Raw genomic sequence first — 25701 nt, forward strand, 5'->3', positions numbered from 1 at the left:
CTTGCCGTGGGTTGGCGGTGTGCCCTGTGCGCCCTGGGCTGGCGGCGTGAGGTCTGCCGGGGAGGGGGGCCGGAGGGGAGCGGTGTTCGTCCCGCAGGAGGAGTGGCCGCACGCCTCGGAGAGCCCGTTTGTGCCTGCGGGGTGCTCCACAGGCAGGGCCACGCTTTGCTGGGAAAGCCGTCGTTTCACCCAGTTGCTGTCCCGTGGAGAACACTAAGTCGAGGATCCTGGACCAAAATGTTGTTGGCTTTATTTCCACCACCACCTCCGACTTTTAATGTGGGCTTTAAGGAGATTAAATCTGATGTAATCAGGGGTCTAAGAATAGCATCGTCCACGTTCCCTGCCATGTGCTAAGTGGTCGGAACGGCTTTTGCAATGTGTTCTTGCACACGGGCGGTTGCGGAGGTGCTGCTCTGCAGTGGGGCACCTGGTGTTCCCCGCGGCAGCAGCAGCCAGGCTCGCTTTTCCAGGGAAGCCCTCGACGCCGGCGAGAGGAGCGGTAGCTGAGTCCGATCTGATCGGGGAGAGAGGCTGGGCAGTCCTAGCTCGGATTTAAATTGGTATGCAGTGCCCTAACCAGGAGGAATTGGCTTTCTTTATTTGCAGGAACGTAATTTGCAACTGTGGAGGACAGCAAGTCTGAGCTTATTCTTCATTAACTGGCGAACTGCTTCGTTTGTGTTTCTGTGATAATGTACCTGGAGAATGTTGCATATCGAATAAGGTGCTTGTTCATGGAGCCAGATAAAGCTATAAACGTTTTGTGGTTTAACTTAAATTGTGCCAAAATTTTTTTGTGATTGTTGGATGCAGGGCTCCAATCTGACAATCTCAGTCTTCCAAAAATTATTTTAGTCTTCCTAAATTTAAGTTTTTCTATTTTAAATGCTACTTGTGTTTATTTTAAGAGTTGCTCAGTCTCATTCTGTCACCGCTTTCCCTAGTTTCACTGGTTTCCCATTTCTCACTCCGTTTCTGGATGGGAAGAAGTCTGTGAATGTTAATATGGAGACAGAACACTCTTCTGTTCTTTTAATACATGACAAAAAGTTAGGCTTACTGCTTTAAAGAATGATTGAATTAAATTGATTCCTAATTGAATAGTCATTAAAAATGAAATTGGGATGAGTGATGCCCTTGTAAAAGGGTTAATCTACATTAGACTTAGAAGGTAGTGGTTGAATATGGAAGGCCTGTGCAGTTTGCAACTGTTACTCCTCTCAGAAAATGAATATTTGGAATGGAAGTATAGCGAGCATCAGGCAGCATCATTAATCTTTGCAGATCTAGTGCCATTATTAACTGTGTACCCCAGAGGTAAGAGGGATGCTATCTTCAATTTCCAGACACAAGTTTTATCTTACATCAAATTCTGGCTCAGCAGTGTAGCTGTGGAGCAGTGCTGTGCTGTTTATTAGGTGCCTGCCTGCCTTAAATCTCTGGTAAATGTATGAGGGAGAGAGACCTCCTGGCTCCGAGCAAGGAGTGAGAGTGAGCACCCTGTTACTTGAGATACCTTTTGTGTCCCCCCCCACTTTGGTAGAACAATTTTAAGGATTCAGGGAGACAGACAGTTTACTGACTTTATGATGTGTGTATTCCATTTGCCTAAAGAATCATTATGCATCTGTGATGAAATTACTTTTAATGATGATTACATTTTCTTCTGCTTTATTCTCTGCAATCCAGACATCGTTAATCTAGGCTGTGAATTTTATAGCTGAATAAGAGCTTGAAGGCATGTTAGTACCTGGATCTGGTCAGTTCTGTTGTCCTAGAGCCAGACTGAAGAGAGAAGAGAAGGTTCTCTTGCTGCAGAATATCACTTTTTTTTTTTTTTTTTCCTTTTTTCTTTTGGATCAGGTCTTGAAGCATAGGGTGAAGGCTTCTCTTCACGGTGCATGGACGGAAAGCCAATGCGCAGGTAAGATTTGAAAAACAATTGTCCTCTTATCCAAATATGATAAATCATGTGAGTTGGTTTCATAAGTGCCTAGACTATAATTTTTTTGGTTTTTTTTAAGGTCTGGCTAGGAGAATTAGAATATAAAGCATCATCTTTAGTCCTTACTTAAATGTATTTAGTTTTCAGTATTTTCAAGACCAGATGTCTTTTAACTTGTCTTCCTAACAGCATATTCATTTATCATAATTCTCCACAACCCCCCTGCTTCGCCCATTTACTATCATATTTCAAATTACCTAGGTATACAAATTGTGTGAAAGAAACTTCCTGGGAATAAATTTAAACTTGATTTCTAAGTGGCATTATTTTTCCCTCAACTAAAGGAGTTTAGTCCCTTTGATGGAGTGAGGTCTTGGGTGAAAAGGAGATTTCCTTTTCTAATTACAGATGCCAGCTGCCTCAGCTCTAATGAGCTGAAGATGCAGCTGAAGTTTAATTCAGGGGAGTTCTTGCTGTGGTTATGTCAGAAACATTATCTGTTAGAGAGAGAAAAAATTGTCAGAGTAAATCAGCATGATGACAGGTTGGCAAACAGGATTGTCTGCTAGTTCTAGTTGCTTTTCACTATCCGATGGCAATCCCATGGCAAAACTTAACAGCAGATACGTTTCTGTATGTGATACAGTCTGTGTGGAAGCAAAGTTTCCTGAAGTTCTACAACACTAAATGAAGTAAAGAGAACCATGAAAATTGCTTAGTCTGTCTGCACTCTTTAGGATGTTGAAAGTAGAGAAGTTTCTATTATGGATAATTCTGTAAAGTCACGTAAGAGAAGGCAAGGCATTTAAACCATAGATGAACATGTAGAGTATTTCTAGCTACAGCATTTGCAGAAACCATTAGCCTGGGTTTTGCCTTGTGGAAGGAGGTAAGAAATAAATAGTCATTTAAACCCTTGAAGAGTGACACTATGTTGTTTAATTAAATGAACCTGTCAAGCGCAACAAAAAACCACTGTGCCGCGACTTCAGTTAAGCTAATGAGTAAACCTTGGGACATGATATGGGCATCAGTGGGGCTATGTATTGTTCAATATTTTTGCCAAGATAAGAAATGTGGTTTAGACAGTGAGGAGCTGCATGTGACTTTAAAAGTGAGTTCCTTTTTCTCTAAGACAGATTAAGTAGCAGACGTGCTCTATTCCATCTTAGTCTTCCACAAGGGAGACTGTTTAAATCTTAACCAATATAAAACCACAGTTTTTCAGGTTCTTATGTTGTACTCCATTTATCAAAAAGATTTTGCAAAATGATGTAAAATTGATGACTAGCTTGGCTTGTGTTCTTGTTTTCTCTCTCCTGTGTTCCTAATGGAAAAAAATTGAGAGCCTAAATTTATTTTTGTCTGTTTTCTGCATGTCACATTGAGGCAGAGCATTAAAGTGCTGAAGTTCGTATGTCTTTTATGGGTTTGTGGCCTTGGACTTGCTGTTGTGGAAGTTCTGTCTGCTACTCAGACTAGGTAGTGTTAGTGGTGAACAACAGCACTGGGCTGAAGAAGTAGAGGTCTTCTGTTATGGTGCTGATCCTGGCACTTCAGGCTTTCTTTTTTTAATTTTATTTGGATAATGGATGCAGACAAGACCTCTTAGTACCTTTTGTTTTCCTTCCCTCTTTGGCAAGCCATGGTAGAGCATGGATAACACATTTGATGTATTTACGTGGCTTTACTTTTGAACTAACCTTACAGCTGACCTCTGTGCCTAGGTGTATTATGTTGCTGCAGTCTAGCCTGACAAGCACATCTCTATAGTGAGCTGTGGACTTCAGTTCTTGAATATGATTGCATGTTTTAAGGGCCTCTGTGTGGATTGTTAAAATTTCTGTTTGTTATTCTACTGCGTGTCTTAGCGGAAAATGATAAAAGGTTCCTGATTGGATTTCAGGCTCTCAGATCTTCCTATGAAGTCCAGCTAAGCAGATGGTGGAGTACTTCCTTTTATCCTTTTACTTGGGGCTCTGCAGCCATTTAATAGCACATGCGAGGGTCTTGTTAGATACTGCAAAAAGAGGGGAGTGAGACTTGGTCAGTACCATATTAGTAAACATGGTGAGTTGGTATCAAATGTGTAGAGCGTTCAGAGGATGAGAAGTACAATTTGAACAGAAAAAGCATTGCAGCTATTCTTGTCGAGATTATAGTAGAGAAAATGCATGGATGTTCAAACAGGATTTATCTTGCATTAGAAATTAAGTGATAGTTGGGGCAGGCTATTCTTTCTTGCTGTCAGGCAGCAGCAAGAGAACGTTGTTTTGCTGAAGGTAAAAGCAAGGCAGAGGGCACCTCTCCAGTGAAGGGCATAGTCCCACAATATGCGATCAAGGAGGGAAGAGCAGCTCTGATGATCAGGGTCAGCTAAGAGTCTGGTGCTCATCAGGCAAGTCCGTAGTGATGAGGAAGGGCTGAGATGAAGCCAGTGCAGCAGATCAGTATCAGCAGGGTACATGATCAGCTACAGGTGTGTCTTTACCACAGCTCATGCCAGGCACGAGGCCTTGGGCAGCTCCCAAGCAAAGTGGGGAGGCCCTCCTGGCTCTTTCTAACCCAGCTTTTTCCTGGCAACCTGATCCCAGGTTACAGCAGCGCTGTGTAAGAGCCAGCTTGAGCACGGGCAGTCAGACCCCGCTGAGGGGGAGAGGCTGCAGGTCCTGATTGTGCACTTGGGGACCTCACACGCACTCAGGGTGTTAACCAATTGCTTGGACATAGCTCTTGCTCAAGACAAACTGGCTTAGGAAGGTTTTGGAAGACTCCAGTAATGACCTCATCTTTCTATGTATGGACATCCTCGTTCTTGGTGAAACTGAGTTTTCTGGGTTTGGTCTGTGAAAATGAGACTAAACAATGTAAACAGGAACATGTACACCAGATCCTTGCTGTTCTCCTTTTGAGTAATAGAAAATAATATTTCAGTCAGGTTTATCTGTTTGTTTTCATAGCCTCAGCCTCATTGAGCATGAATACCTAAACCTTGCTGTCTAGGTAAGAAAAGGAGTCAGTGGCATTTTTACTAATAATTAGACTTTTAGCTAACTAATTCCTAAAGTATTGATTGCTACAGTTCAACATTTTCATTTACTTAGTTGGCAGTGTTGCGGTGGTCACTTCTGTCACTTGAAGGTTTCAGCTTTGGCTGGGCCAAATCAAAGATTTTTGTTCTAGCAGTTCTGTAATGAGTATAGGCAATATTTTCTTTGTGTACGCATTAAATTCAAAGCGAGATGTTGACAGAAATCACTACCGGTTTGGTTTTTCTTCGTTTGCTACTAAAATCCATTGCTACTGAAATCCCCTAAAGCAATATATGATTTTGGATTTCAGTTGATGTTTTCAGCCTGAGACTTGTTCTGTTTCATGGGCCTTAGGTCAGCCTGTTGTTTTCTGCTGAACTGTATTAAAGCTTGCTTGTAATCTCATGCTAAAACATACATTATCTTAAACAAAAAATGCAGGCTACTCTGACTTGGAAGTTAAGGAGCTCTATGACTGTATCTTAGATAGGTATTATTAGATATTTTTTTTGAACTTTGGAAGAAGCTGCTATAAGCTCTAAGGATGGATGTCTCAAATGCCTGTGTTAATGAATAAAGTTTAGGGAACTAGCATAGCTGAATAAAATGGAGGCGAAGCAGCCTATTTATTTAGCTGACTTAGTGTTGCAGACTGCCTGTGTTCCCATTTGTACTTTTCAGCAATGAGCTACAAAACCTGATCCTTTGTCAGCCCTTTCTTAATCCCATTGTATTTGCTGATTTCCCCAGCCCTGCACTTTGGTGGAAGCTAATCCTAGAATATCTGCATAGCTGAGTGTGAATCTTTTATCCTTGCATACACATTTTCTCTCCGATCCTCAGCCCTTCTTAATCACCCTGAGTATTCAGGAGCAGCTCTTAGCTTTGCGTGTGTGGAGGGAGGCAGCTAGCCTGCCATGTGAGAATCAAGTGCTGCCTTCTGTCTTTCACACCTCTAAGCTACTGACTCATCATTTCATTCTCTATGCATACATATGCATAATACACACATAATGCAGTTAAATTATTATCCTCATGGAGACACATGCCATCAGACGGTGTCCTTTTAATTCACACTAGTGTGCCTAGCAGCAACCCACAGTGCTTAACATCAAGCATCTGGTTTGATCCAGTATGGAAATTCCCAAGCCCATTGATCACTAGCTTCTGCATTACCCAGAGATAAGTTGTGGATGAATCAGGAGTGCTAATTTGATTATTACTCTTTTTTCCATCCATTCAGTTTTCTTTAATCATTAACCAACACTTTTTCTCCTGGAGGAAGGAGGCTGGATGCAATGCAGGCACCCAGGTAAATGCTGGTGGGAACAATGCAGGACTGCCTCCAGTTCTTGCTAACCGGACTAATTTTCTGTTAGTTAACTTAAAGATGTATTCAGCAGAATCTCATTTTGGCAGAAAAATCCTGTTCTGTCCTGTCTACAAAGGACTAGGACTACTGCCTAAACCTGGCCAACTAATCACATGGTGTGAGATAGTCCACCCCATTGCTCTCTGTCAGCAAAGAGTTTTGGGTGGTGGGATTGACAAGGTACCTTGTGGCGGTTTACCCTTGATCTAATCCTTTTGTGGTTAGAACCTGTGGCAGTCCAGAAAGCTCTTTGAGATCTGCTTTAGGGCTGTTTTTAGTGGGAGTCGTCTTTGAGGAAAGCCTACAGGCGTAACAAAGGTGTTCTGCTATCCAAAAGGAGGTCCTGTCGTGGACATAGACTGTGTCTTGTGATCTGTAGTTACGTGAAATGTGCTTTTATTTGAAGAATGCTTGTTCTGTGCTTAGATGTTTTGACTGACAGCCTGGTCAAGACAAACTGTCCAAAATTATTACAGCATATGTCTTAATAGGGCTCTTATTTTTTCTTTTTTCTCCCACGGGTTGGTTTGACATAGCTTGAAACCTCTAATGCACAATAAAATCCATTTGGCTTGCTTAGCGAGAGCTAGACGCTACGGGGGGATTTTTGTTGCCACCTTTCTCCATCTCTTGGTGGAAGGATTAAATTGCTTACCTTCTGGCCTCAGCTGCTAAGGACTACGAAAGTAAGTCAATTAGGTAAATTAATCTTTAGCCAAGGTTTCTTGGGGTTTTTGTAGGGGTACCATAAAACTTAGTTTGCGTGTGCTGCTGCGAGGAGAGTTTAGCTGCATTGTTTGTGAGGAACTTGGCAGAGCTTTGAAAATGGTTGTCAAACCCCACAAGGTGAAATTGGGTTGTGAGGGACAAGAGTGGGTGGAGGAGAGTGAGAGGCAGTATAACAGCAGAAGGATTTGTCAGAGGTGTCAGAAAAGGAGAATGGTGATGGATATAAAAAAGATAGAGTAAGGATTAAAAAACCAAGGCATTTAAGGTGCAGAGGCTGAACAGGAGCAAGCAGCAAAACCCAGAGGGGAGACCCAGCTGGATCTGTGTAACTAAGATATGAGGAAGAGGTAATGGTCTGAAACATCTGAATATGATGATCAAGGAGAGGGTGTGGGGGGAATGGGAAAACAGGCTAAGATGCAAGTGAATAATTCGAACTGCTGCAAAGAGACTGGTTTCCCTGTGGTTAGAAAGTGCGTTTGACATAATAATGAGAGGAAAAGATGTGAGTTATTTTTTTAATTCTTTCCTTCAAGCATGCTGCAAAATACATTGAGCAATGGCAAAGCGACGTTAGATTTCTTTTTAACTCTTAGTATGAAGGAAGAGAAGTAGTGACAGCTCACAAATGCCAGTATACCAGAGAAGCTGGTAATGGGTAAGATGTATTGGGTCTTCCAGTGTGTCTCCGACAGCCAGCACACTCATTGGATAATTCATAACCATCAGTATTCTGATATTTTGCTCAGTATGCTTTAATTTCTCTTAAGTGATGGTTTTCCTTTGAAGTAAGAAGAGACAATAGTTTCCTATATTTTGTTTGTTTTCATAGTAATTGATATATCACTAGTGCTGATGCATCTTTTTAAATAATTGTGCATATGGTATGTGGCAGAAATTCACATATGCTTGAAACATGCAAAATGGCATCTCAGTTACGAGTGCACTGATGTGCTTATTTAGTCTGGTTGCTGAAAATAGACTTGGGTTTAATTCTTCTTGTTTAGCCCTGATTTTGGTCATAACGGGATATTGAAGCCTGGGGTGTAGGCAGACGTCTCTACAAAGTGAGGTGTGAGATATGTCATCTTGGTTCGTCCCTGCAGAAGGGCTCAGGGCAATACTGCATTCCCATTCTCTTGAGTTAGTAGCATACATGGTGTAAAGCATGATCTGTCAGCATTGTCGTGCTGCCATGCAGAGGGGTATTGCACTTAAGCCATGGCAGAGCTGACTTCTGCTCAGGGATGTGAGGGATAAAGGAAAGGCGCCTGAACTTTTGTAAAAAAGGACATCAGATAGCTAGAACGGCCCACGTGGAGCTGGGAAGATAGCATTTTTTCCTGCTCTGTGCCAGAAACTTGGTTTATATATTCTCAAGTGGTTCCTCCTCTCTAAGGTTACAATCTTGACTTTATTTTTTTCCTTTTTTGGTAGGCCGATAGTCATGGATGCTTTGATTACTTTGACTTTTACCTGGTTGGTCTGATAATTCTGATTGCCTTCTGCAGTTTTTCGTCTGCCATTTTTGGGAAAGATTAACCTTCTTTTGAAACATGTCAGGGAAGGTGGATTGAGTCAGAAGCCTCCGTAATTCAAAAATATCTGAAGAGGTGATGGTTAAATGGATATTCTGTGAACCTGAAAGGTACTCGTGGTAGGCTGCAGGCTGTTTTAAGTTACTGAAGTCTGTGTGACAGTTTAGGTATTCAGCTATCACAGTGATGAGCGACCCTATAAAAAAACATTGGTAGAAGAACAGAGAAGTTTGGTTAAATCATGCAGCTGGAATTCTTTGCAGTGGAAATCCATCTCCAGCTCTGTCAAAGAAAACTCAAGTGACAATGGGCAAGTCAGCTAATCTCTGCTTTGAGTCACTCTCTATGAAATGGGGGTAATACTTCTTTACCACACAAGGCTATTATGAGGTTCAGTTAATAAATATTTGTAGTTGGATATTACAGCTGTGTGTCATAGAAAGCATATAAAAATAGGTATAAATATAAGTCTGTTGCAAGCTGGCATTTGTTTACTTCTAGGTATGTTTTAGTTTGAGACAGATTCCTCTTTCACGTGATCATGTGCTTGTCTCCACGTTCCAGCATGGAGCTACGGGCACTGCTGTTTTTGCGCTCGTAATCGGTGCGAGCCCTAGAGCTTTGGCTGATGGTGGTAGATCAGTTGATGATGGCCCTGTCTTATGGCTTCCTTCGCTGCAGGTGTACCAGTACTCGACCAGGAGAGACCGGAATGGATGTGACTAGCCGTTGCACACTCGGAGATCCTAACAAGCTGCCAGAAGGGGTGCCGCAGCCTGCTCGCATGCCCTATATCTCTGACAAGCACCCTCGACAAACTTTGGAAGTCATCAATCTTCTCCGGAAGCACCGGGAGTTGTGCGATGTGGTGCTCGTAGTCGGTGCTAAGAAGATCTATGCCCACAGGGTGATTCTATCAGCCTGCAGCCCTTACTTCCGAGCCATGTTCACTGGGGAGCTGGCAGAGAGTCGGCAGACGGAAGTTGTGATCAGAGACATCGATGAAAGGGCCATGGAACTGCTGATTGACTTTGCGTACACCTCTCAGATCACTGTGGAAGAAGGAAATGTCCAGACCTTGTTGCCAGCTGCTTGCCTTCTCCAGCTGGCCGAGATCCAGGAGGCCTGCTGCGAGTTCCTTAAGAGACAGTTGGACCCTTCCAATTGCCTGGGCATCCGAGCTTTTGCTGACACTCACTCGTGCCGTGAACTGCTGAGGATTGCTGACAAGTTCACACAGCATAATTTCCAGGAGGTAAGAAGCTAGCATGCTGGAATCATGGTATAGTATGTGTGAATGGGTCCTGTGAGAGCCGTGGCAACTCTCATTTTGTGCTTCTTTCCTAATCCTGCCTCTACATCTGCTGTGTGTCCTAATAGTGATGGGTCCCAGACATTAGTTGGGGAAGAAAGAGTGAAGAGGTACTTGTGATGTGGCATTGCACTGGTGGTTTGTATATCATCTGCAGCATTTATTCTCTTAGATTGGTGTGGTGAGTGCTATGTGGAAGGCAGGGTTGCAGACGTAGCTGGAGTTTGGTGCTATATCTGACATGGCTGTACAGTGGTGTGACGTTCTACTCTCACAAATGTTCTGGATTCTACATGATTGGAGGGGAGACAGGTGTTAAAGTAAGGACAACACATGAATAGAACCAAAAAACTTGATGTTGAGTTTAGTCTGAGAAGAGTGGATCTTTACTTAACTATTAACACCTAGATGCAGAAGGGAGCTCAGCGCTTCTAAGTGGTGTCTTTCCTGAGCGCTGGTTGGAAGGGCAAGAATTTGCACATGTTTTGGAAACAGCTACTCTCTAGGAGTGCGCTCAACATGAAGGTCTGTTCCCCTGCTAGAGAGATTCGTCTCTTGCCTTTTCCAGAAACTGCATTCTTCCATCCCCTGGAACAGGTAACCTGTTGCAGAGAAATCTCTTCTTTCCACCTGCTTCACAGGTAGATCCTTTCCAAAGTGGGTAACTCCAATATCAACTTCTGATGGTAATTCAGCTTGCCCAGAGAAGCGGTAGTATCTAAGTGCTGTGATTTATTGCAGCTTGCCAACTTTTTTTCCCCTGCAGGAAATAGTTTGGAATTGTATTAATTTCAGTCAGGTGATACTTAAGAAACTTACGAGCAGAAGCAAGCACAATTGAACTTGATTGTTAGACACATTGAAGACAATCCTTGGTATCTAACTGTAGACACACGACATCGGTTTACTCTAAAAGTTGCAATTAAATACCTCTTTCCTAACCATAAAGACTAGAAAAAGAACTTGCTGTTTAAGATGAGAGCTTGTTTTTTGTAGAACTTGGTGATTTCCCAAAAGCTCTACATTTTAGCTGGCCATTTCGTGTGCTCTGTGCTTTCTCTTCTTCTGCATTTTTTTTTTTTGGGGAGCAGGATGGTAACCAGATGGTCGTTTATTTTCAGTGCTTGGTCGTTTTAGTGGTTAGATCTGTGCTCTTCTTGTTATTACATGAGTAGGGCATGCTTACAAGCCTCTAAATAACTTTTTAACAGCATAACAATTTTGTTTTAAAATGTTTTAGCGTTAATACAGGCAGCTGGCTGTTAAGAGCTGCTTGCTGTGGGGTTCTTTTCTTTTGCAGTCCCTTGAAGACAGCTTCCTGTCTTCCTGATCCCTGTTAAAGCATACAAAGGCAGAAGTTTTGGACTTGACAAAACACTCTCTTCCTCAAAGATGATGCAAATTATAATTGACTTAACTGAATCATGACATCTGGAACAATTGCTTAAATTAGAGCACTATTTCTTTGACCTGGGCAGGTTTTTGTGTCCCTTCCAGTGCCCTGGGAGTTTTGCAGCTCTTCATCCTGAATGTTCACTTTTGCTTCCACTGTTTCTCTGCAGACAATCTTAATGGTGCTGCTTGTTGGGATTGTGTTCTGTTCTGCTGTTGTTTTCCATCTGGAGAGTGGATTGGTAGTCCCTGATGGAAGCCAGTGACTTGGCTACTTAATTATCCTCCACTGTGGAGGTTAAGAACTGATAAAAAAATTTGCCTTTCTCTGCAGAGGCTGTATCGTCATCATTCCTTCAAGCTGGCAAAAAGAAATGTGAGATGGGAATTTAGTGAATGGCAATGTAAAATATTAAGCACTAGGCATCAGGCCAACCCATGCAGTTACTTGAATGCAGTCTGAATTGCTTCATGTCTTCTGCTGTGCTAACCTCTAGTTCTATTAATTTTTATGTGTATTGCTGCATTACATCATTAACTTCTTGGTAAAATGTTTTTCCAAGTTTTACATTCCTCTCAATTTAATTTGTTGCCTAAAACCCCTAGTGAATCTTGAGCATGTAATGTGAAATGGTTCTATTAACAACTCTGCTGTATAAGAACAAACAGCTTTGGTATTTTTTTGTTTGGTCTCTGACATCTATGTGAAGGGAAAAAATATACTTAAGGATGAACAACTTGTACTTTGTATCAACAGACAAAAAATGCACTCCAGATTGTATACTCTGACATTTATTCTGTCTTTTTGTAAAAGCAGTAATACACATGAATGCTGTAGAGGAAATGAAGCCCATCCAATTCTTGTTAGTAAGCAAGTAGGTCAAATAGACCATTAATATTAGTCAGGTAATTATTAGTGTCCTGATACTTAAGACAAAATAAGCCAAAGCATTTTAAATAATTATTTGTTTTACTATGTAAACTAACAAGTTGCATAGTAGCAATAACTTGGTTTGCAGAAGTGCTTCCAGTAATTTGAGTTTTGTGAGGCCATCGATGCAACTGAATTTTCTGAGAGTGGAAGGGAGAGTCTGGATGACCGTCCTTAACTCATAAATTTCCAGACGCTCTGTTTTCAGAGTCCGAGGCTGCACTTACAAACTGTTGGGGTAAAGTTTAGACATAAAATAGTCTATGTAGAAGGGAGGGAGACTGTGGAAAAATGCTGGTAAAAATCTTTAATGACCAACCCAGTTCTTTTCATAAGGCTTAGGAAATGCGTGGGCTAACCTTGCTGTGGCTCTTACTGCCCCTGAAAGCCCACAGCATCCTAGACTGAAGTCTGGTAACTGATCTCACTCTTTGTTTTGTTCCTTTTAACTATATTTGCTGTTGTCAGTACTTGGCAATTTTTGTATATTCATTCGGTGCTCTTAATTAATTTCTTTAGGTAGTTAGAAGGACTGCACAGCTGACTGTTTTTGAGATGATAGTGCCAAAGAATATATTTTTCTTTCATTTATGCTGAAATCATAAAATAAGTCTTGGAATCCTAATGTGTTTGCAAATGATAAGGACAAGCCAATATTCAGTGAATTTCTGTCAGTGAACCTCTCAGATTACAGGCTACAGACTGGGTGTGCCTGTAGTGAAGCTGAGCTGGCAGTTATCAATCAAACAATTTCTGCAGTTCTCTCTATTTCTTGCATCTTTCCCATCTACCTGGTATTAGTGCAGAAGATGTGGTTTGTGCGTGAGATGTGTACCCTCTGAAGAGAGTCACAGGCTGATTCACATGTACTGTGTGGTATGAGTGGTTCTCCAGTGGCAGCTAAAGCCTCCTGAGAAACTCTGTCGCTATCTTGGGTACTGAAGGAATTAACATGTTTGAAGATTGTCGATGGCTTGAATTTCACAAGAGATCAGTCCTTAGGGCCTTAGGAGGCTCTGATTCCCTCTTAAGTGCATCTGGACTTGTGCATACTCTATGTATATATTTAGAGCAAAGAGGCAGGATCAAATGAGTCTATCTCCCTCTCCTGAAATATTTTCTGTTCTGCCACAAATTGGCATTCAGGAAGACTTTCCATGTTCTCTACAATGCCTCTGGTAACTTGTTTCTGATATTCTTATTTTTGTGGTCTGCTTTGGATTTCTTGTGAATAGACCCTCTCTATTTCAATACTGCTTTTCAATCACGTATGTATCACCTATGTAACATTTTTATTTCTGCTTTATATATTAGACCAGTCAAACAAGGAGACTGATTTAAAAGAAGGGCTTTGTTTTCCCTAAATTTTGAAACTGATCAGTGTTCTGTGGTTTAACACTTTAAAAGTGTCCTACAAAAAAGCTTTGTGTAAAATGCCGTTTCACTTGTATTCCCATTTAAGGTGTCTGTTGTGTTGTTAGGGCCTGCATTCTGCTCCATGCAGCAAACCCTTCACATGCATTGATGTCAAAACATTGATGGGTATTTGGAACTTGGCTGGATCAGTCTATTAGAGTCTAATTCAAGTGGACTGTATCCCCTTTAGAGTTGCGCTGAAGTGCTGGAGCAGCGAATGGCTGTGTTGCTTTGGCCACTGTCCTTACTTACTTTTTTTCCTTTCCACTTAACCAGGTGATGGAGAGTGAGGAGTTCATGTTGCTCCCTGCCAATCAGCTCATAGACATTATATCCAGCGATGAGTTAAATGTTCGCAGTGAAGAGCAGGTGTTCAATGCGGTGATGGCCTGGGTGAAATACAGCATTCAGGAGAGAAGACCCCAGCTGCCACAGGTAATCTTGAGCATGGTAACATTTGAGATCGCTTTATCCAGGGGAAGAGTGATAAGGGCTGATATGGTGGTGCTACAGCAGTGTCTTGAGTTCCGAATGCACGCAAAGCCACAGTAATTTTCTCTGACTTTGACTTGTGTTAGGTGGCTTGCACTTTCCCTTCATCTAGGCTGGAAGGTGCAGTGGCTAGAGCCTTCAATAGGGGCTTTGTTGAACTGTTTCCAGGTAGGACTTGCTAAACTAGATCATTCCAGTAGTCTGTCCAGACAAACCTGCCTGCATTGCTTTGAGTGTTGTATAAAAAAGATAGTGGATAAGAGAAAGCTTGTCTTCATTTGTGGTGTATCTTTAAGCTCTGCTGTTTGATTTATGCCTCAGCCCTCACGATCTTATACTGGAGCTTGTCAGAATGGTTTTGTTGAAATATGATGCTTCATCTAAGCCGAGCTATTTCACAGAGACGCACCCATTCTGACAAAGCTGTCAGCTGGAAAGCCTCTGAAGTCTCGGGCTTTCTGATCAAAAGAGGTGAGAGTCTGCCTGCCTTAGTGTTTCTGCTTTGGAAGTAGACATTAAATGCAACTTTATTTAGTGGAAAGCTTTTGAAAATTGTTTTAAAAAAACCCCAAACCGAACAAAAAAATACCAACCTGTTGTATCTCTTAATGCTCTTATAACTCTGTGCCTTTTTAGGCCCCTCTGTCTATACCTTCTTACGCCTCTAAATTCTAAGCTGTTGTGAAAGGTGTGTTACTTGTTATTGTTCAGTTACTGCACAATAGCAGTCACATTTAGAGAGCTCAATGGTTGATAAAACTTCTAACTAAACTAGTGTTTCAGGCAGATGTATTGACATCTGTAATTTTGTTTTCAATTGTGACCTTGTTGTCAGCTGTTAATAGATCCAGTGGATTGCTCCTTTTCAAAGACTGATTTTTCTGCTGGGTGTCTAAATTGATGTACTGAAAAGGCAAAGGTGCCATAAGATGAGCTGCATTCAACTTGAATGCCAGAGTTTGGATGTGTAAATGACTGTGCATATTTGCCAGAGGAATTATTAACTCTTTATCAAAACTTGTTAGCCACTGTTGTTTTCCATTTGGCTTCTTACATCTCTGTGGGTATATATGTTCTGTTCTGTGTTTTAGGTCCTGCAGCATGTCCGTCTACCGCTTCTGAGTCCCAAGTTTCTTGTGGGTACAGTGGGCTCTGATCCGCTTATTAAGAAAAAAAAGGAATGCCGGTAAATCTTCTCACTTATTTACAGAATTGGATTTCGTTATATTTGGGTGCCTTACTTGCATCTGTTCTCTAACACTGTGCTGATTGGTCAGTGGTAAATGGGTGATATCTCACAATTTCCTCTTTTGAAATAGGGAGGAGAAGATATGCAAGAAAAAGTGTTTACTATTTGCATAATAGTCAACAGTGTGCCCTAGAAGTGTTTTTCTTCTTTCAAGTTTTCAGTGAAATAGTAAATTTTTAGTGCACAGTTTGACTGTTGGTAAAATACCCCTCAGTGTATTGTTTTCCATGTCATGTTTTTTGTTTCTGTCATCATAACCTTTCATTACAGCTTACCACTTGCATGGCATTCATGACCTCATTAGGACTTAAAGTAGTTTTTCTATGTAAAAAGTCTGCACTTTGATAACTGACTGGGACTCTGGGATTAGAGTCTGCTATTTCCCACGATGCTAGTGCACAGGGAAACTGTCATTTCCTCCTCTTACGGTATGAGTCTCACCTTTCGAGTTCTGTATCGTTTGTAAAGCACGCAATTTTTCTTGTGCTTAATGTAAAAAAGTTCAGAGGCTAGGCTAAACTGTTCTCTTCCTGAATAAGCATTCATAGTGGGGGAATGCCACATTTGTAGAGGGAAGGAGGACTTTTTTTTTCTTTTTTTTGTTTTATTCAAGGGTTTGGAATATTAGAATTAGTCCAGGTGGCAAGTCATGAATGGATGGACAGTGTGAGCTGGCCAGAGCTGATGGAGAAAATATTCATCAGAAGGGGTACTATCTCCATCTATTGGTGATGTGTGTGTATTATGTATTTGTGTGCTTTTCAACTCTGTTTTGTTCCTAGGTATAACAACTGACTGTTAAGTTTTAGCTTGAGGCAGTCTGGGTTTTTTCTTTTTTGCGTAGTAAGCATGACAAATCTCGTCACAGTTTTGTTTTCTTTTAATCAGTCTTTATAGCAAGTAGTATTTATTATTAACTCTGGCGAACTTTTGATAGTGGTCTACTGCTGTCACTGTATAAATGACTTGTAAACAGCTGATGAGTATTTAGGTGACAGTGTACGTTTTAACGAGAGCTATTCATGCACTTACGTGATTTGTGAATACCTGAAGTGCATGACTAGTGCTGGCTGCTCTTGCCATAGGTTTTGATTCATACCTTCTCCTGAGACTGGTATCAAATTAACTTTTGGCATTAATATTTTCCTGTCTTGCACAGAGATCTAGTGGATGAAGCTAAAAATTATCTGCTGTTGCCCCAAGAGCGGCCACTGATGCAAGGACCAAGAACTAGACCGCGAAAACCCATCCGCTGTGGAGAAGTGCTCTTTGCAGGTATGTACAGCTCCTGCTGGCTTAGGTCAGGAGACTCAAGCCTGGGTTTTCTGGTGATAGTGCTTCCGTAAGGCTAGTCTTTACAACATGTTTCTGAAGTGACCTCTGCACTAATATTTGGAGATTTGAGTTAAATTATGCTTTCTTACTTGTGTGATTTCTTTGGTGCTATGAATGCCACAGTACTTCCAAACTTATGCTAATCCTCTTGAAAATCACATTCTGTCTTCTAATTATAATCCTCAGAATGAGTAACTCGGAGATGGGGCTACTGGGTTAAGGCTGACAAAGTCTGGAGGGATTATTTGTACCGTGCACGCATACAGTATGTGAGCTCAGTGCATTATTATGATGCTATTTCTTGTGTTTGGTTCCTACAGTGGGGGGCTGGTGTAGCGGGGATGCAATTTCCAGTGTTGAGCGCTATGACCCTCAAACCAATGAGTGGCGGATGGTGGCTTCCATGAGCAAAAGACGCTGTGGTGTTGGAGTCAGTGTTCTGGATGATCTCCTCTATGCTGTGGGAGGCCATGATGGTTCCTCTTATCTTAACAGTGTGGAAAGGTAGGTCTCCATAAGGCGAATGTGTAAGATGTTAACTCTGAATGTTTAAACCTGGGTGCAGCCTCTTAAAAATGAGTTCATTTGGCCAGCTGTGGTCTTGTTCTGCTGAAACCCTGACATTTTTATTACATGTTGTCTACATTTCCTCCTCTCTTGTATACCCCTTCGATATTGTGTTGGTTTACTGCTGAACTAGGACTTCACGCATAACAGCTTGTGTCATGTTATCCCCAGCTTAATGAGACAAGATGTAGCCTTTGGTATAAGGCAGACACATGCAAGAGATGGGTCTGGGTATAACTGATGGGAGAAGTGATGATCCTGGTTAACCTTCTTTGCGATTGCTGGTTTGTTTTTAGCATTGCTGAGGAAGGTGAGGTTACAGTAAGTACTTCTTAGATGTTGAGGGAAAGATCCTGGAATTTTACTGTGGAGTGGTAATTAGAGAATTAAGGAACCTTGCAAACGTTTATGCAGAAGAAGGGAAATAGGTCAGTTTTAGACCTGTGACAGACACAAGTCAAACAAGCTTTGTCAAGCTTCCTGTTGCTGGAAGCTACGTATGGCAACCCCTATGCCTAAAAGCCACGTGACTCAAGCACTCCTAGTACTCTAAATCTTGGCCCTGTAACAAATCCAATGAGCTACACAAATATCTTCTTTATCCTTAAGCCTCTCCTTCTTCCTGTGCATCTCCTTGCATACTCCCAACTTCTCAAATCCTGACCCTAGCCTTGCATCTCCCATGTTCTGTAATTTTCTGCTACGCACCATATTTTCTTGTCTCTGGATTCCCAAGTGCATCTGCTTCGTTCATCTTTTGTCTTGAAGTGCAGGTCCCAGTGCTGGCTGAGTTCTTGTGTGAACTGCAGAGAACATACAGCAGAGTAACTCTGGCTGCTGCTCTTTGCGTAGGTGCAAGTTACCACATGTCAGCCAGTCCCTGGTAACCTGCTGTCTTACCGATGTGAACCTTTGATCTTCAGTTTGAATCATCTCAATCTGCGGTTTGAAGATCCCTGGAATAACATCGGATGCATTATATCACTTCAGGGGTTTTATCCAACTTACAAATAGCTGTGTTGCAGTTTAAGCTCAAGATAGACAAGTTTCACTGCATTAGTAGCTCCAAAGCATGGGAGAGTCTGAAGCATACCTAGACAAGTAATTTGTGCTTTGGTGTTTTTTTTCTAGGTATGATCCAAAGACAAATCAGTGGAGCAGTGATGTGGCCCCCACCAGCACCTGCAGGACCAGTGTTGGAGTAGCAGTTCTTGGGGGCTACCTCTATGCTGTGGGTGGCCAGGATGGTGTCTCTTGTCTCAACATTGTGGAAAGGTACTTCTTAATTGGAAGAAGGAGAGAGGAAAAAAAAAAAAAGTGGGGCACAGGGAGAAGAGGGTCTCTTAGAAGGTGCAGTTGATGCAGATGAACTGGAGAGGAGGTAAGTACTGTACAAATCTTGTGGGGATTTTTGTTTTGAGAGAAGAAGGTCAGTCTTCCTGCCCCTTTGTGAAGATGTCAACACTTCACTAAGCTTTGGTGTTTATTCTTTTGCCAGGTATGATCCCAAAGAAAATAAGTGGACTCGAGTGGCTTCCATGAGCACCAGGCGCCTGGGAGTTGCAGTGGCTGTCCTAGGGGGCTTCCTCTATGCTGTGGGAGGCTCTGATGGGACTTCTCCTCTCAATACTGGTATGCCTTTTGCTGTCCCTTATTGCAGTCAGCACTTGTCCTTGTTCCTGTTTGTCCTTAGTGTTCCCAGATTGGTGTCGAATATCTTAGTGATCAGTTAACAGTGTTTTTTCTTCTTTAAATATGATTTTTGCCAGACAGTAATTCACTCTCCGGGCTTGTGAACTTATTACCTGGTTGTGAGTCCTTTTTTTTTTTTTTTTTTTTTTTTCCTTTTTTTTTTTTTTTTCTTTCAATGTTGCTTTTGGGAGTGTTTTTTTTTCTTTTTCTTTTTCTTTTTCTTTTTCTTTTTCTTTTTTTTTTTTTTTTTCCTTTCTTTTTTCTTTTTCTCTCAATGCTGCATTTGGCAGTGTGTCCTGAATACAGTACTTTGATCATTTGCATAGCAGTTGCAAGCGCATCTTTTTTTCCTGCAGTCACCCTTTTCTGCTGCAGGAACGAAAGTGCAAAGAGTAAAACTGCTGCAAGATGATAATGCAGGTCAGTTTGTAGCATTGCCAGCTTGCTCTTGAGTCAAGATATTGAATGTGATTGACTGTGTAGGGCTGGAGATAGGAGAGATAGTCGCAAGTGTTCTATTAAAGAAAAGCATTAGAGTGAGATATAACAAACTGGTTCGTCATATTTTTGGTGTGTGAAAATTGTAGCCTCTTTACAGCTTGAGAAATACTTTGGATGGAGGTTCAAAAGTGGTAACCCCCACTGCCTGCCAGCGCTGTTGTCCAAAGAAGTGTCGTTTCCTCTGCAGTGGAACGCTACAATCCCCAGGAGAACCGCTGGCACACAATTGCACCCATGGGGACGAGGAGGAAGCACTTGGGCTGTGCAGTATACCAAGACATGATATATGCTGTAGGCGGCAGAGATGATACGACAGAGCTCAGTAGTGCTGAGAGATACAACCCTCGAACCAACCAGTGGTCTCCTGTTGTGGCCATGACATCCCGGCGAAGTGGAGTGAGTTTGGCTTGGTTTGCTTGTCTATACTATACACAATCACATGGTGAGAGCACATGGTAGAAGTGTCATCTTGTGAAGTTTTTCTCTTGCTTCCTCTGTACCTTCATCTCTCTTCTTCTATGAGGTGAAAGCTTTGCAAAAATTCAGAGCTCTTCAGCAAGACTAGACATTGAAGTAGCGGTTGTGTCATGCCATAAGGATGGGGAAACGGAGTCATTTGAGGGTCTTCTTTAATAGATTTGATCCCTTATATGGAGTCAGCTACTTAGGGCTGAAACAAAGACATTTTTTAGGTTTTTACTTGTTGAAGTAGCCATACTTGGTATGGGATACCACCAGAGAACACTATCAAAATAAGTACCTGAGTCTCATCCTGCAGTCCACTTCAGGTTGAATTAGGAGGTGAACATACCTATTTGCTCAAAACAAAGAGCTGGGAAACTGGGCAAGTATGTGTTTAGCTACAAACATCCAGCCAAGTCTTTTTGTTGCCTTGAGATATGTGTGGGAACAGGGTTTCTGGGCTTTCACTTGGTACATTGCCTGTCTTCACCAAATCCTGAATATGGGGAGCAATGGCATGTTCTCATCAGCTGCTAATCTTCCTGCTTTCTGTAGATATGAGAACAAAAGACTAATGTAGTGTTTTAAGTAGTCATCATGTTTGGGCAGATACAAATGTTATGAATATTTATCGTTGGATACTGGATTATATAGTAAAGAGTGGATTAATTTTTTTTCTGTACGTTAGTATATCAGTGTCTGGTGAGGCAAGTACGAATCATAATTTGAGCAACTACTGCTTTTGGAGAGAGAGAATATATATTTATTTCCATCCTTAAAGCATGTAGTACACTGTCCAACACACTTATTTTTAGTTACTGATTAGGTGTTGACTTTTCAGGAACTTCTGTAGAAACTGCTAAACAGATGCATCTGTATCTGCAGCCCTCCTGAGTTCTTTCTAACTTGCTCAAAGCCAAAAAACAAGGACCATTTGACATTGTGTTCTTGTCATCTTTTCTCTGTTATGCCATGAGATGTTTTCACTGGAAGTGATCTTCCTAAACCACAGAACTGTTTGAGATTTCAGTCATTTTGTGCTTCAGCAGAAAGACAAAATAGAAAGGCTCTGGAGGCCAAGGTGCTTAGAGACGGTCCAAGCTCTGGGCTGAAAGGAGTAGGCCAGACGTTTATATATGGTTCTAGTTTAAGCAAGTGTTCCAGGCTGTAGGCTGGTAGATATTCTGATGTCATACTTTGTCAAGAATTTCAGCCCAGGACATAGCAGGTTTTGTCTGATAAAGGCTTAGGTTCTCATGTATCTATTATCGCGCAAGCAGTTCTAGTTCTTGTAGCAGGTAATAAGGGGAACCTTCTGCTTTTTCTTTGACAGTCTCTATTTTGAGATATATATTTAACTTTTAATGTCTTGTTTTTTGTGTCCTTTTTTCCCCAGAAAAACCTCTGTTGCAGACATAACTTTTAATGTCTTGTTGTTTTTTGTGTCCTTCTTTCCCCAGAAAAACCTCTGTTGCAGACTGCCTTTCACAAAACATGGTTATTAAATCCTTTTTTTTTTTTTAATATTTGCATTTTAATCTTTCTTTTCAGGACATCCCAGCTTATAGCTACTATCTGTGGTGGTTGTTTTTTCAGGTTGGCCTTGCAGTGGTGAATGGACAGCTGATGGCTGTGGGGGGTTTTGATGGTACAACGTACTTGAAGACCATTGAGGTGTTTGATCCAGATGCTAACACATGGAGGTAACTTAAGTTTGTGAAGCAGGCAAATAGTGATCTCCAGCTGTAGATGCTGCCACCCAGCTGGAGCCGTCCCAGCCAAATTAGAAATGTGATGTACAGCCTAGTGAAGAGCTCGTGTGTGGTGGCCACACATAATATTCACACTGTGGCTTGTTGGCTTTCATGAAAGTAAGAGAATCACATTTTGAAAAATATCCCAATATGCCATTTACCTACAGCATCCCTATCTCTATGACTATGGCAGCTGAGAAATGTTTTCTTGCAGATTTCTGCTTGAATTACAGCCATTGACTTGATTTTAAGTAAAATGCAAGTTTTCCATAGTTTTCCCATCTGAGTATCCCAACAGATTTAATCAACACTTAATGAATAAAATCTCATTGCATCTTTTGCAGGTAGGAAAATGGTGTATAGATAGGTTATTGAGACCCAGAGAAAATAAATGATTTATCAGGCTTGTTGGGTAGCAAGCAAAAGGTCGTACCAAAACCTGGTTTGTTTTTAAGTGCTGCTTTTGAACGTAACAAAAATGGAACACATTGAGAGAGATATGCCCCTTCTGTTTATTTTGGGCTGAGTCTTTTCTGCTTCCCAATAAAACTAAGATTGCCTTCTGCTAAGAAGGAGCTCACAGTCGTGTTGTAGAATTCGTCGTGATGTAGAATTCGACCTACTCATTTTCTGCTTTCAAGCTGAGACTCTGATTTCCAAATCCTTTTTGAGGAGCTCAAACAGAACACTTCAAACATATGATGTTCTTTCCCTTTAAATTTGCAAGACATCAATTAGAAGAATTTAATCTTGATTTACAAGCAGAGAGAAATAATGTGAAATTGCTGATCAAAACCGTGTACTGAGCAGAAAGGCTATTTTTCCTGTTTCTTTTCTAGTCATAACTACACTTGAAAGCAATTGCTTTGTGTCTTCCCAAATCTAATTAGTATTAAATTTCAAGCTCCTATCTGTATTCTTGGTGCTTTAGTAATCTGGCAGGGGTGGGGAATAGGAAGAAATTAATGTCTTTATTCCTTCCAGCCTAGTAATACTAGTAGATTAACCCTTTCCCTATGAGATAAGCTGTCATCAGAAGCAGTGGAGGAACTTTCCCTTGTTTGTTGAGTTATCGACAGTGCCTTTTGAACTGCTGAGAGGACCATTTGAGTAGAGAGTAAGACGTACTTCATATTCATTAGCTGCATGGTTTCAGCTACTTTCAGTGACAGTAACAGTAATAAGATGTCTAGAGTTAGAAGTTGCTGCCTAGACTAGCATTCACAGAAGTTTAGGAGGTTATTCAAGGTATTAGCTTGTGGGCTTTTTCTCCCACTGCATTCAGTACAGCTGATCAACATCTATGGCCTTCTCTTTCTTTTGTTCACTGAACTTCTTGCTCTGTGAAGGATATTTTTTTTTTTTTTTGTGTGTGTAGCCTGACTGAGAAATGCTTCTGATGCAATTTGGGTTTAACAAATTGCATTGGTGGGAGTTGTTTGAAGAACTTCCTTCTCCTGTTTCTGCCAGCAGACTTCAGTGGCACAGAGGGGAATATGCAGCTGAAGTGAGTAGGATGCTGGCGTCTATAGGGATCAGATTTCCATATGAAATGCAGGCACCATTTCAATAACATATTTTGGAGAAACAGATGGTGCTTGGGGTGTGTTACATCTTTGTTATATCAGCTGAATTTAGGGCATTGGAAATATAAAAGAAACTAGTTGAATTGTAAGTAGCAAACCTATCCTTGCTCTTGTGTTACCCAAAATGTAGCCCAAGGTCAGCTGCAGCCTGCAAAGTTCTTTTCTATCTTGCACATTAGCAGACAGGGAAAAAGTAAGTGATCACTCAACTAACAGAAAACTGTGGTGTCAAAATGAGAAGCAGTTTCTATTTTGAGAGAGAAAGGCATGAGCAAATACAGCTGTTTACCTTGGAAGTATATAAAATGACTGCTGCCCAACTTATTTGTCATGCTCTGCTTTAACCAGATGTTAACAGTGGTGTAATTGAACCAGCCCTTGTAAGCACAGTCTTCCCCATGGTAGCTCCATGAAGGAGCTGAACCAGTGTGACCACTGAAACCTTGTCTTTGCAGGTTGTATGGTGGCATGAACTATCGGCGGCTGGGAGGAGGAGTAGGTGTTATCAAAATGACACACTGTGAATCCCATATATGGTAAGCATCAAGAGGGAGGGAGACCCCTTGGTTCTCATTCCTAGAAAAACTGAAGAGACTTGTTGACACTGGACCTCTTTGCAGCTCTAGTATGCACGGTCTAGATCCAATGTAACTCTTTGCCAGTGACTCTTTCTATGGAATTATAAAAATGACTTCTGTGAGTGTGCCCGATGGGAGACCACATTGTCAGACTCCAGGGAACCACTGGACAAAAGTATAAGTGTTGCTTATGTCCGTATTTTTTCTAAATAGTCTACATTTCTGAATAAACCAAACTGTAAAAGTTATTGTAGCGTAAACAATGCTGATGTAGAGACCACGTGCTATACTGGGAGTCTGGCAATGAGGAGGGTTTCCTGCTTTCCCTCCTGCTGTGAGCAGTGGATGTGGCAGCTGTGTGGTGGGTGAAAGAGGAAAGTGATACAGAAAACATTGCTTTTGCCTTATTTACAGAGAGCTTCAAAAAAGTACTTGACCTGCAAGGTGCCACCTTTGCACAGAAGCTTTTCTGTGCACAGAGTATATTTATTTTTTCATTTAATTTGTATCATGTATTTTCTTTGTATCGCTCACAGCGATAATTCCAGCTTTTTATATACATATATATGTGTGCATATATATATGTATTTTAAAGATATATGTATATGTGCGTGTGCGATTTGAGTTTTGACAAGCTGGTGGTTAGGGCAGGGCTACGTCCTGCCAGCTATTGTGGTTCCAACCCTTGTGGTATGTTTTAGGGTCTCTTAGAGTACAGGAGAGCTATGAGGATGGGTGCCCTGAATATCTTTTCAGTCTTGCTGGAGGCAAGAAGTAGAACTGGAACTCTCATCTATCGACTGAATCAGTGAAGTGCCCAAAAAGGGTGAGAGTGAAAAGGATTTCAAATGATGCCTTTTTACTGTACAGTGTATGGTACAAAAGTTCAGCTTTTGTCTCTCCCCTCCCCTGTATGTCAACCTAGAAATGACTAGTTGTTGCTTACTTATAAAAACCTTTTTCTCACGTTGCCTGCTAGATATCAGTTCTTGTCTGAAGCTGGGATGCAGGTATCTGTTATTTCTGACTAGCCTAGATCAACACTCACTTCTCAGGTTCTTGCTAGAACGGCAGACCTGCAGTCAGCTCCCGCTGAAAAAAGCTCAGACCAGCATCATCTTAGCTGCCCTCCTGCCTCTTGTCTGTGTCTTTAGAATTCCTGTTGTGAAACATTGACCATGATGAGATGGTATCCTCCCTTTTAGTGATTTTTTTTTTTTTTTTTTATGTACTTTCCCTGTGTGTTCTAAAACAGGGAAAGGTATGAGGCTCATTAAAAAGTTTGGAGGGGAGGGACTATTTGCTGGCACTGTGAGTAACTGTCATGTTTTGGTGACTGTGGAGGCACCCAGGGGTGGGGGGAGAGGAAGGAGGAACTTTAGACTCAAAGATTCTGATATGTTTGTACTGTAACTTCTGTCTATTATGAAAGAATGGCCTTTTGCACCTGATATAAGTTTGGACCTTACTAAATCTGACTTTAAAAGAGTAAGATGACTGTAGATTCTTGGGATGAAAAAGACAGTGCTGACATCTTAAGTTCTTTAACGTCATAGTTTGATTCATGTAACTCAGACTTTAATGTGCTTGAATATAGTAAAAATTACACTACAGTAATAAATGGGTCATTAAACTTTTTTAAAAGCCCCTTTTCCCCTAAAGGTCGGTATTCTTGTGTTTACATATGAAGATCATTTGCACCTTTACAAGGAAAACAAGTATTCTGTAAACAAATGTTTACATGTATCATTTATGCTTTTTTCTAGCATGAGTAACTTGTATAAATAGTGCTATCTTAATAAATTTCTTTTATGC

General features: G+C 41.3%; 1 protein-coding gene across 1 annotated transcript; it reads left to right on the forward strand.

Annotated features, from left to right (window-relative positions):
* Positions 1-1866: 1866 nt before the first annotated feature.
* On the forward strand, positions 1867-25701 carry KLHL20 (kelch-like family member 20). The gene is made up of 11 exons (XM_009892832.1): positions 1867-1927; positions 9301-9874; positions 13947-14105; positions 15254-15348; positions 16571-16686; positions 17067-17250; positions 18445-18588; positions 18812-18945; positions 19694-19902; positions 21565-21671; positions 23764-25701. The coding sequence occupies exons 1-11, from the start codon at positions 1905-1907 to the stop codon at positions 23846-23848; spliced, it is 1830 nt and encodes a 609-aa protein (XP_009891134.1). The 5' UTR covers positions 1867-1904; the 3' UTR covers positions 23849-25701.

The sequence above is a fragment of the Charadrius vociferus genome, unplaced genomic scaffold (genome assembly GCF_000708025.1).
Source record: "Charadrius vociferus isolate BGI_N301 unplaced genomic scaffold, ASM70802v2 scaffold39, whole genome shotgun sequence".
NCBI classification, from domain to species: Eukaryota; Metazoa; Chordata; class Aves; order Charadriiformes; family Charadriidae; genus Charadrius; species Charadrius vociferus.

What these genes read in the sequence shown, in the direction of transcription:
- KLHL20 (XM_009892832.1), top strand. Translation starts at nt 1,905, where the DNA reads ATGGACGGAAAGCCAATGCGCAG. An exon ending in TGGAGAAGTGCTCTTTGCAG is followed by an intron (nt 16,687 to 17,066) that starts GTATGTACAGCT and finishes TGGTTCCTACAG; the next exon opens with TGGGGGGCTGGTGTAGCGGG. An exon ending in CCAGATGCTAACACATGGAG is followed by an intron (nt 21,672 to 23,763) that starts GTAACTTAAGTT and finishes TTGTCTTTGCAG; the next exon opens with GTTGTATGGTGGCATGAACT.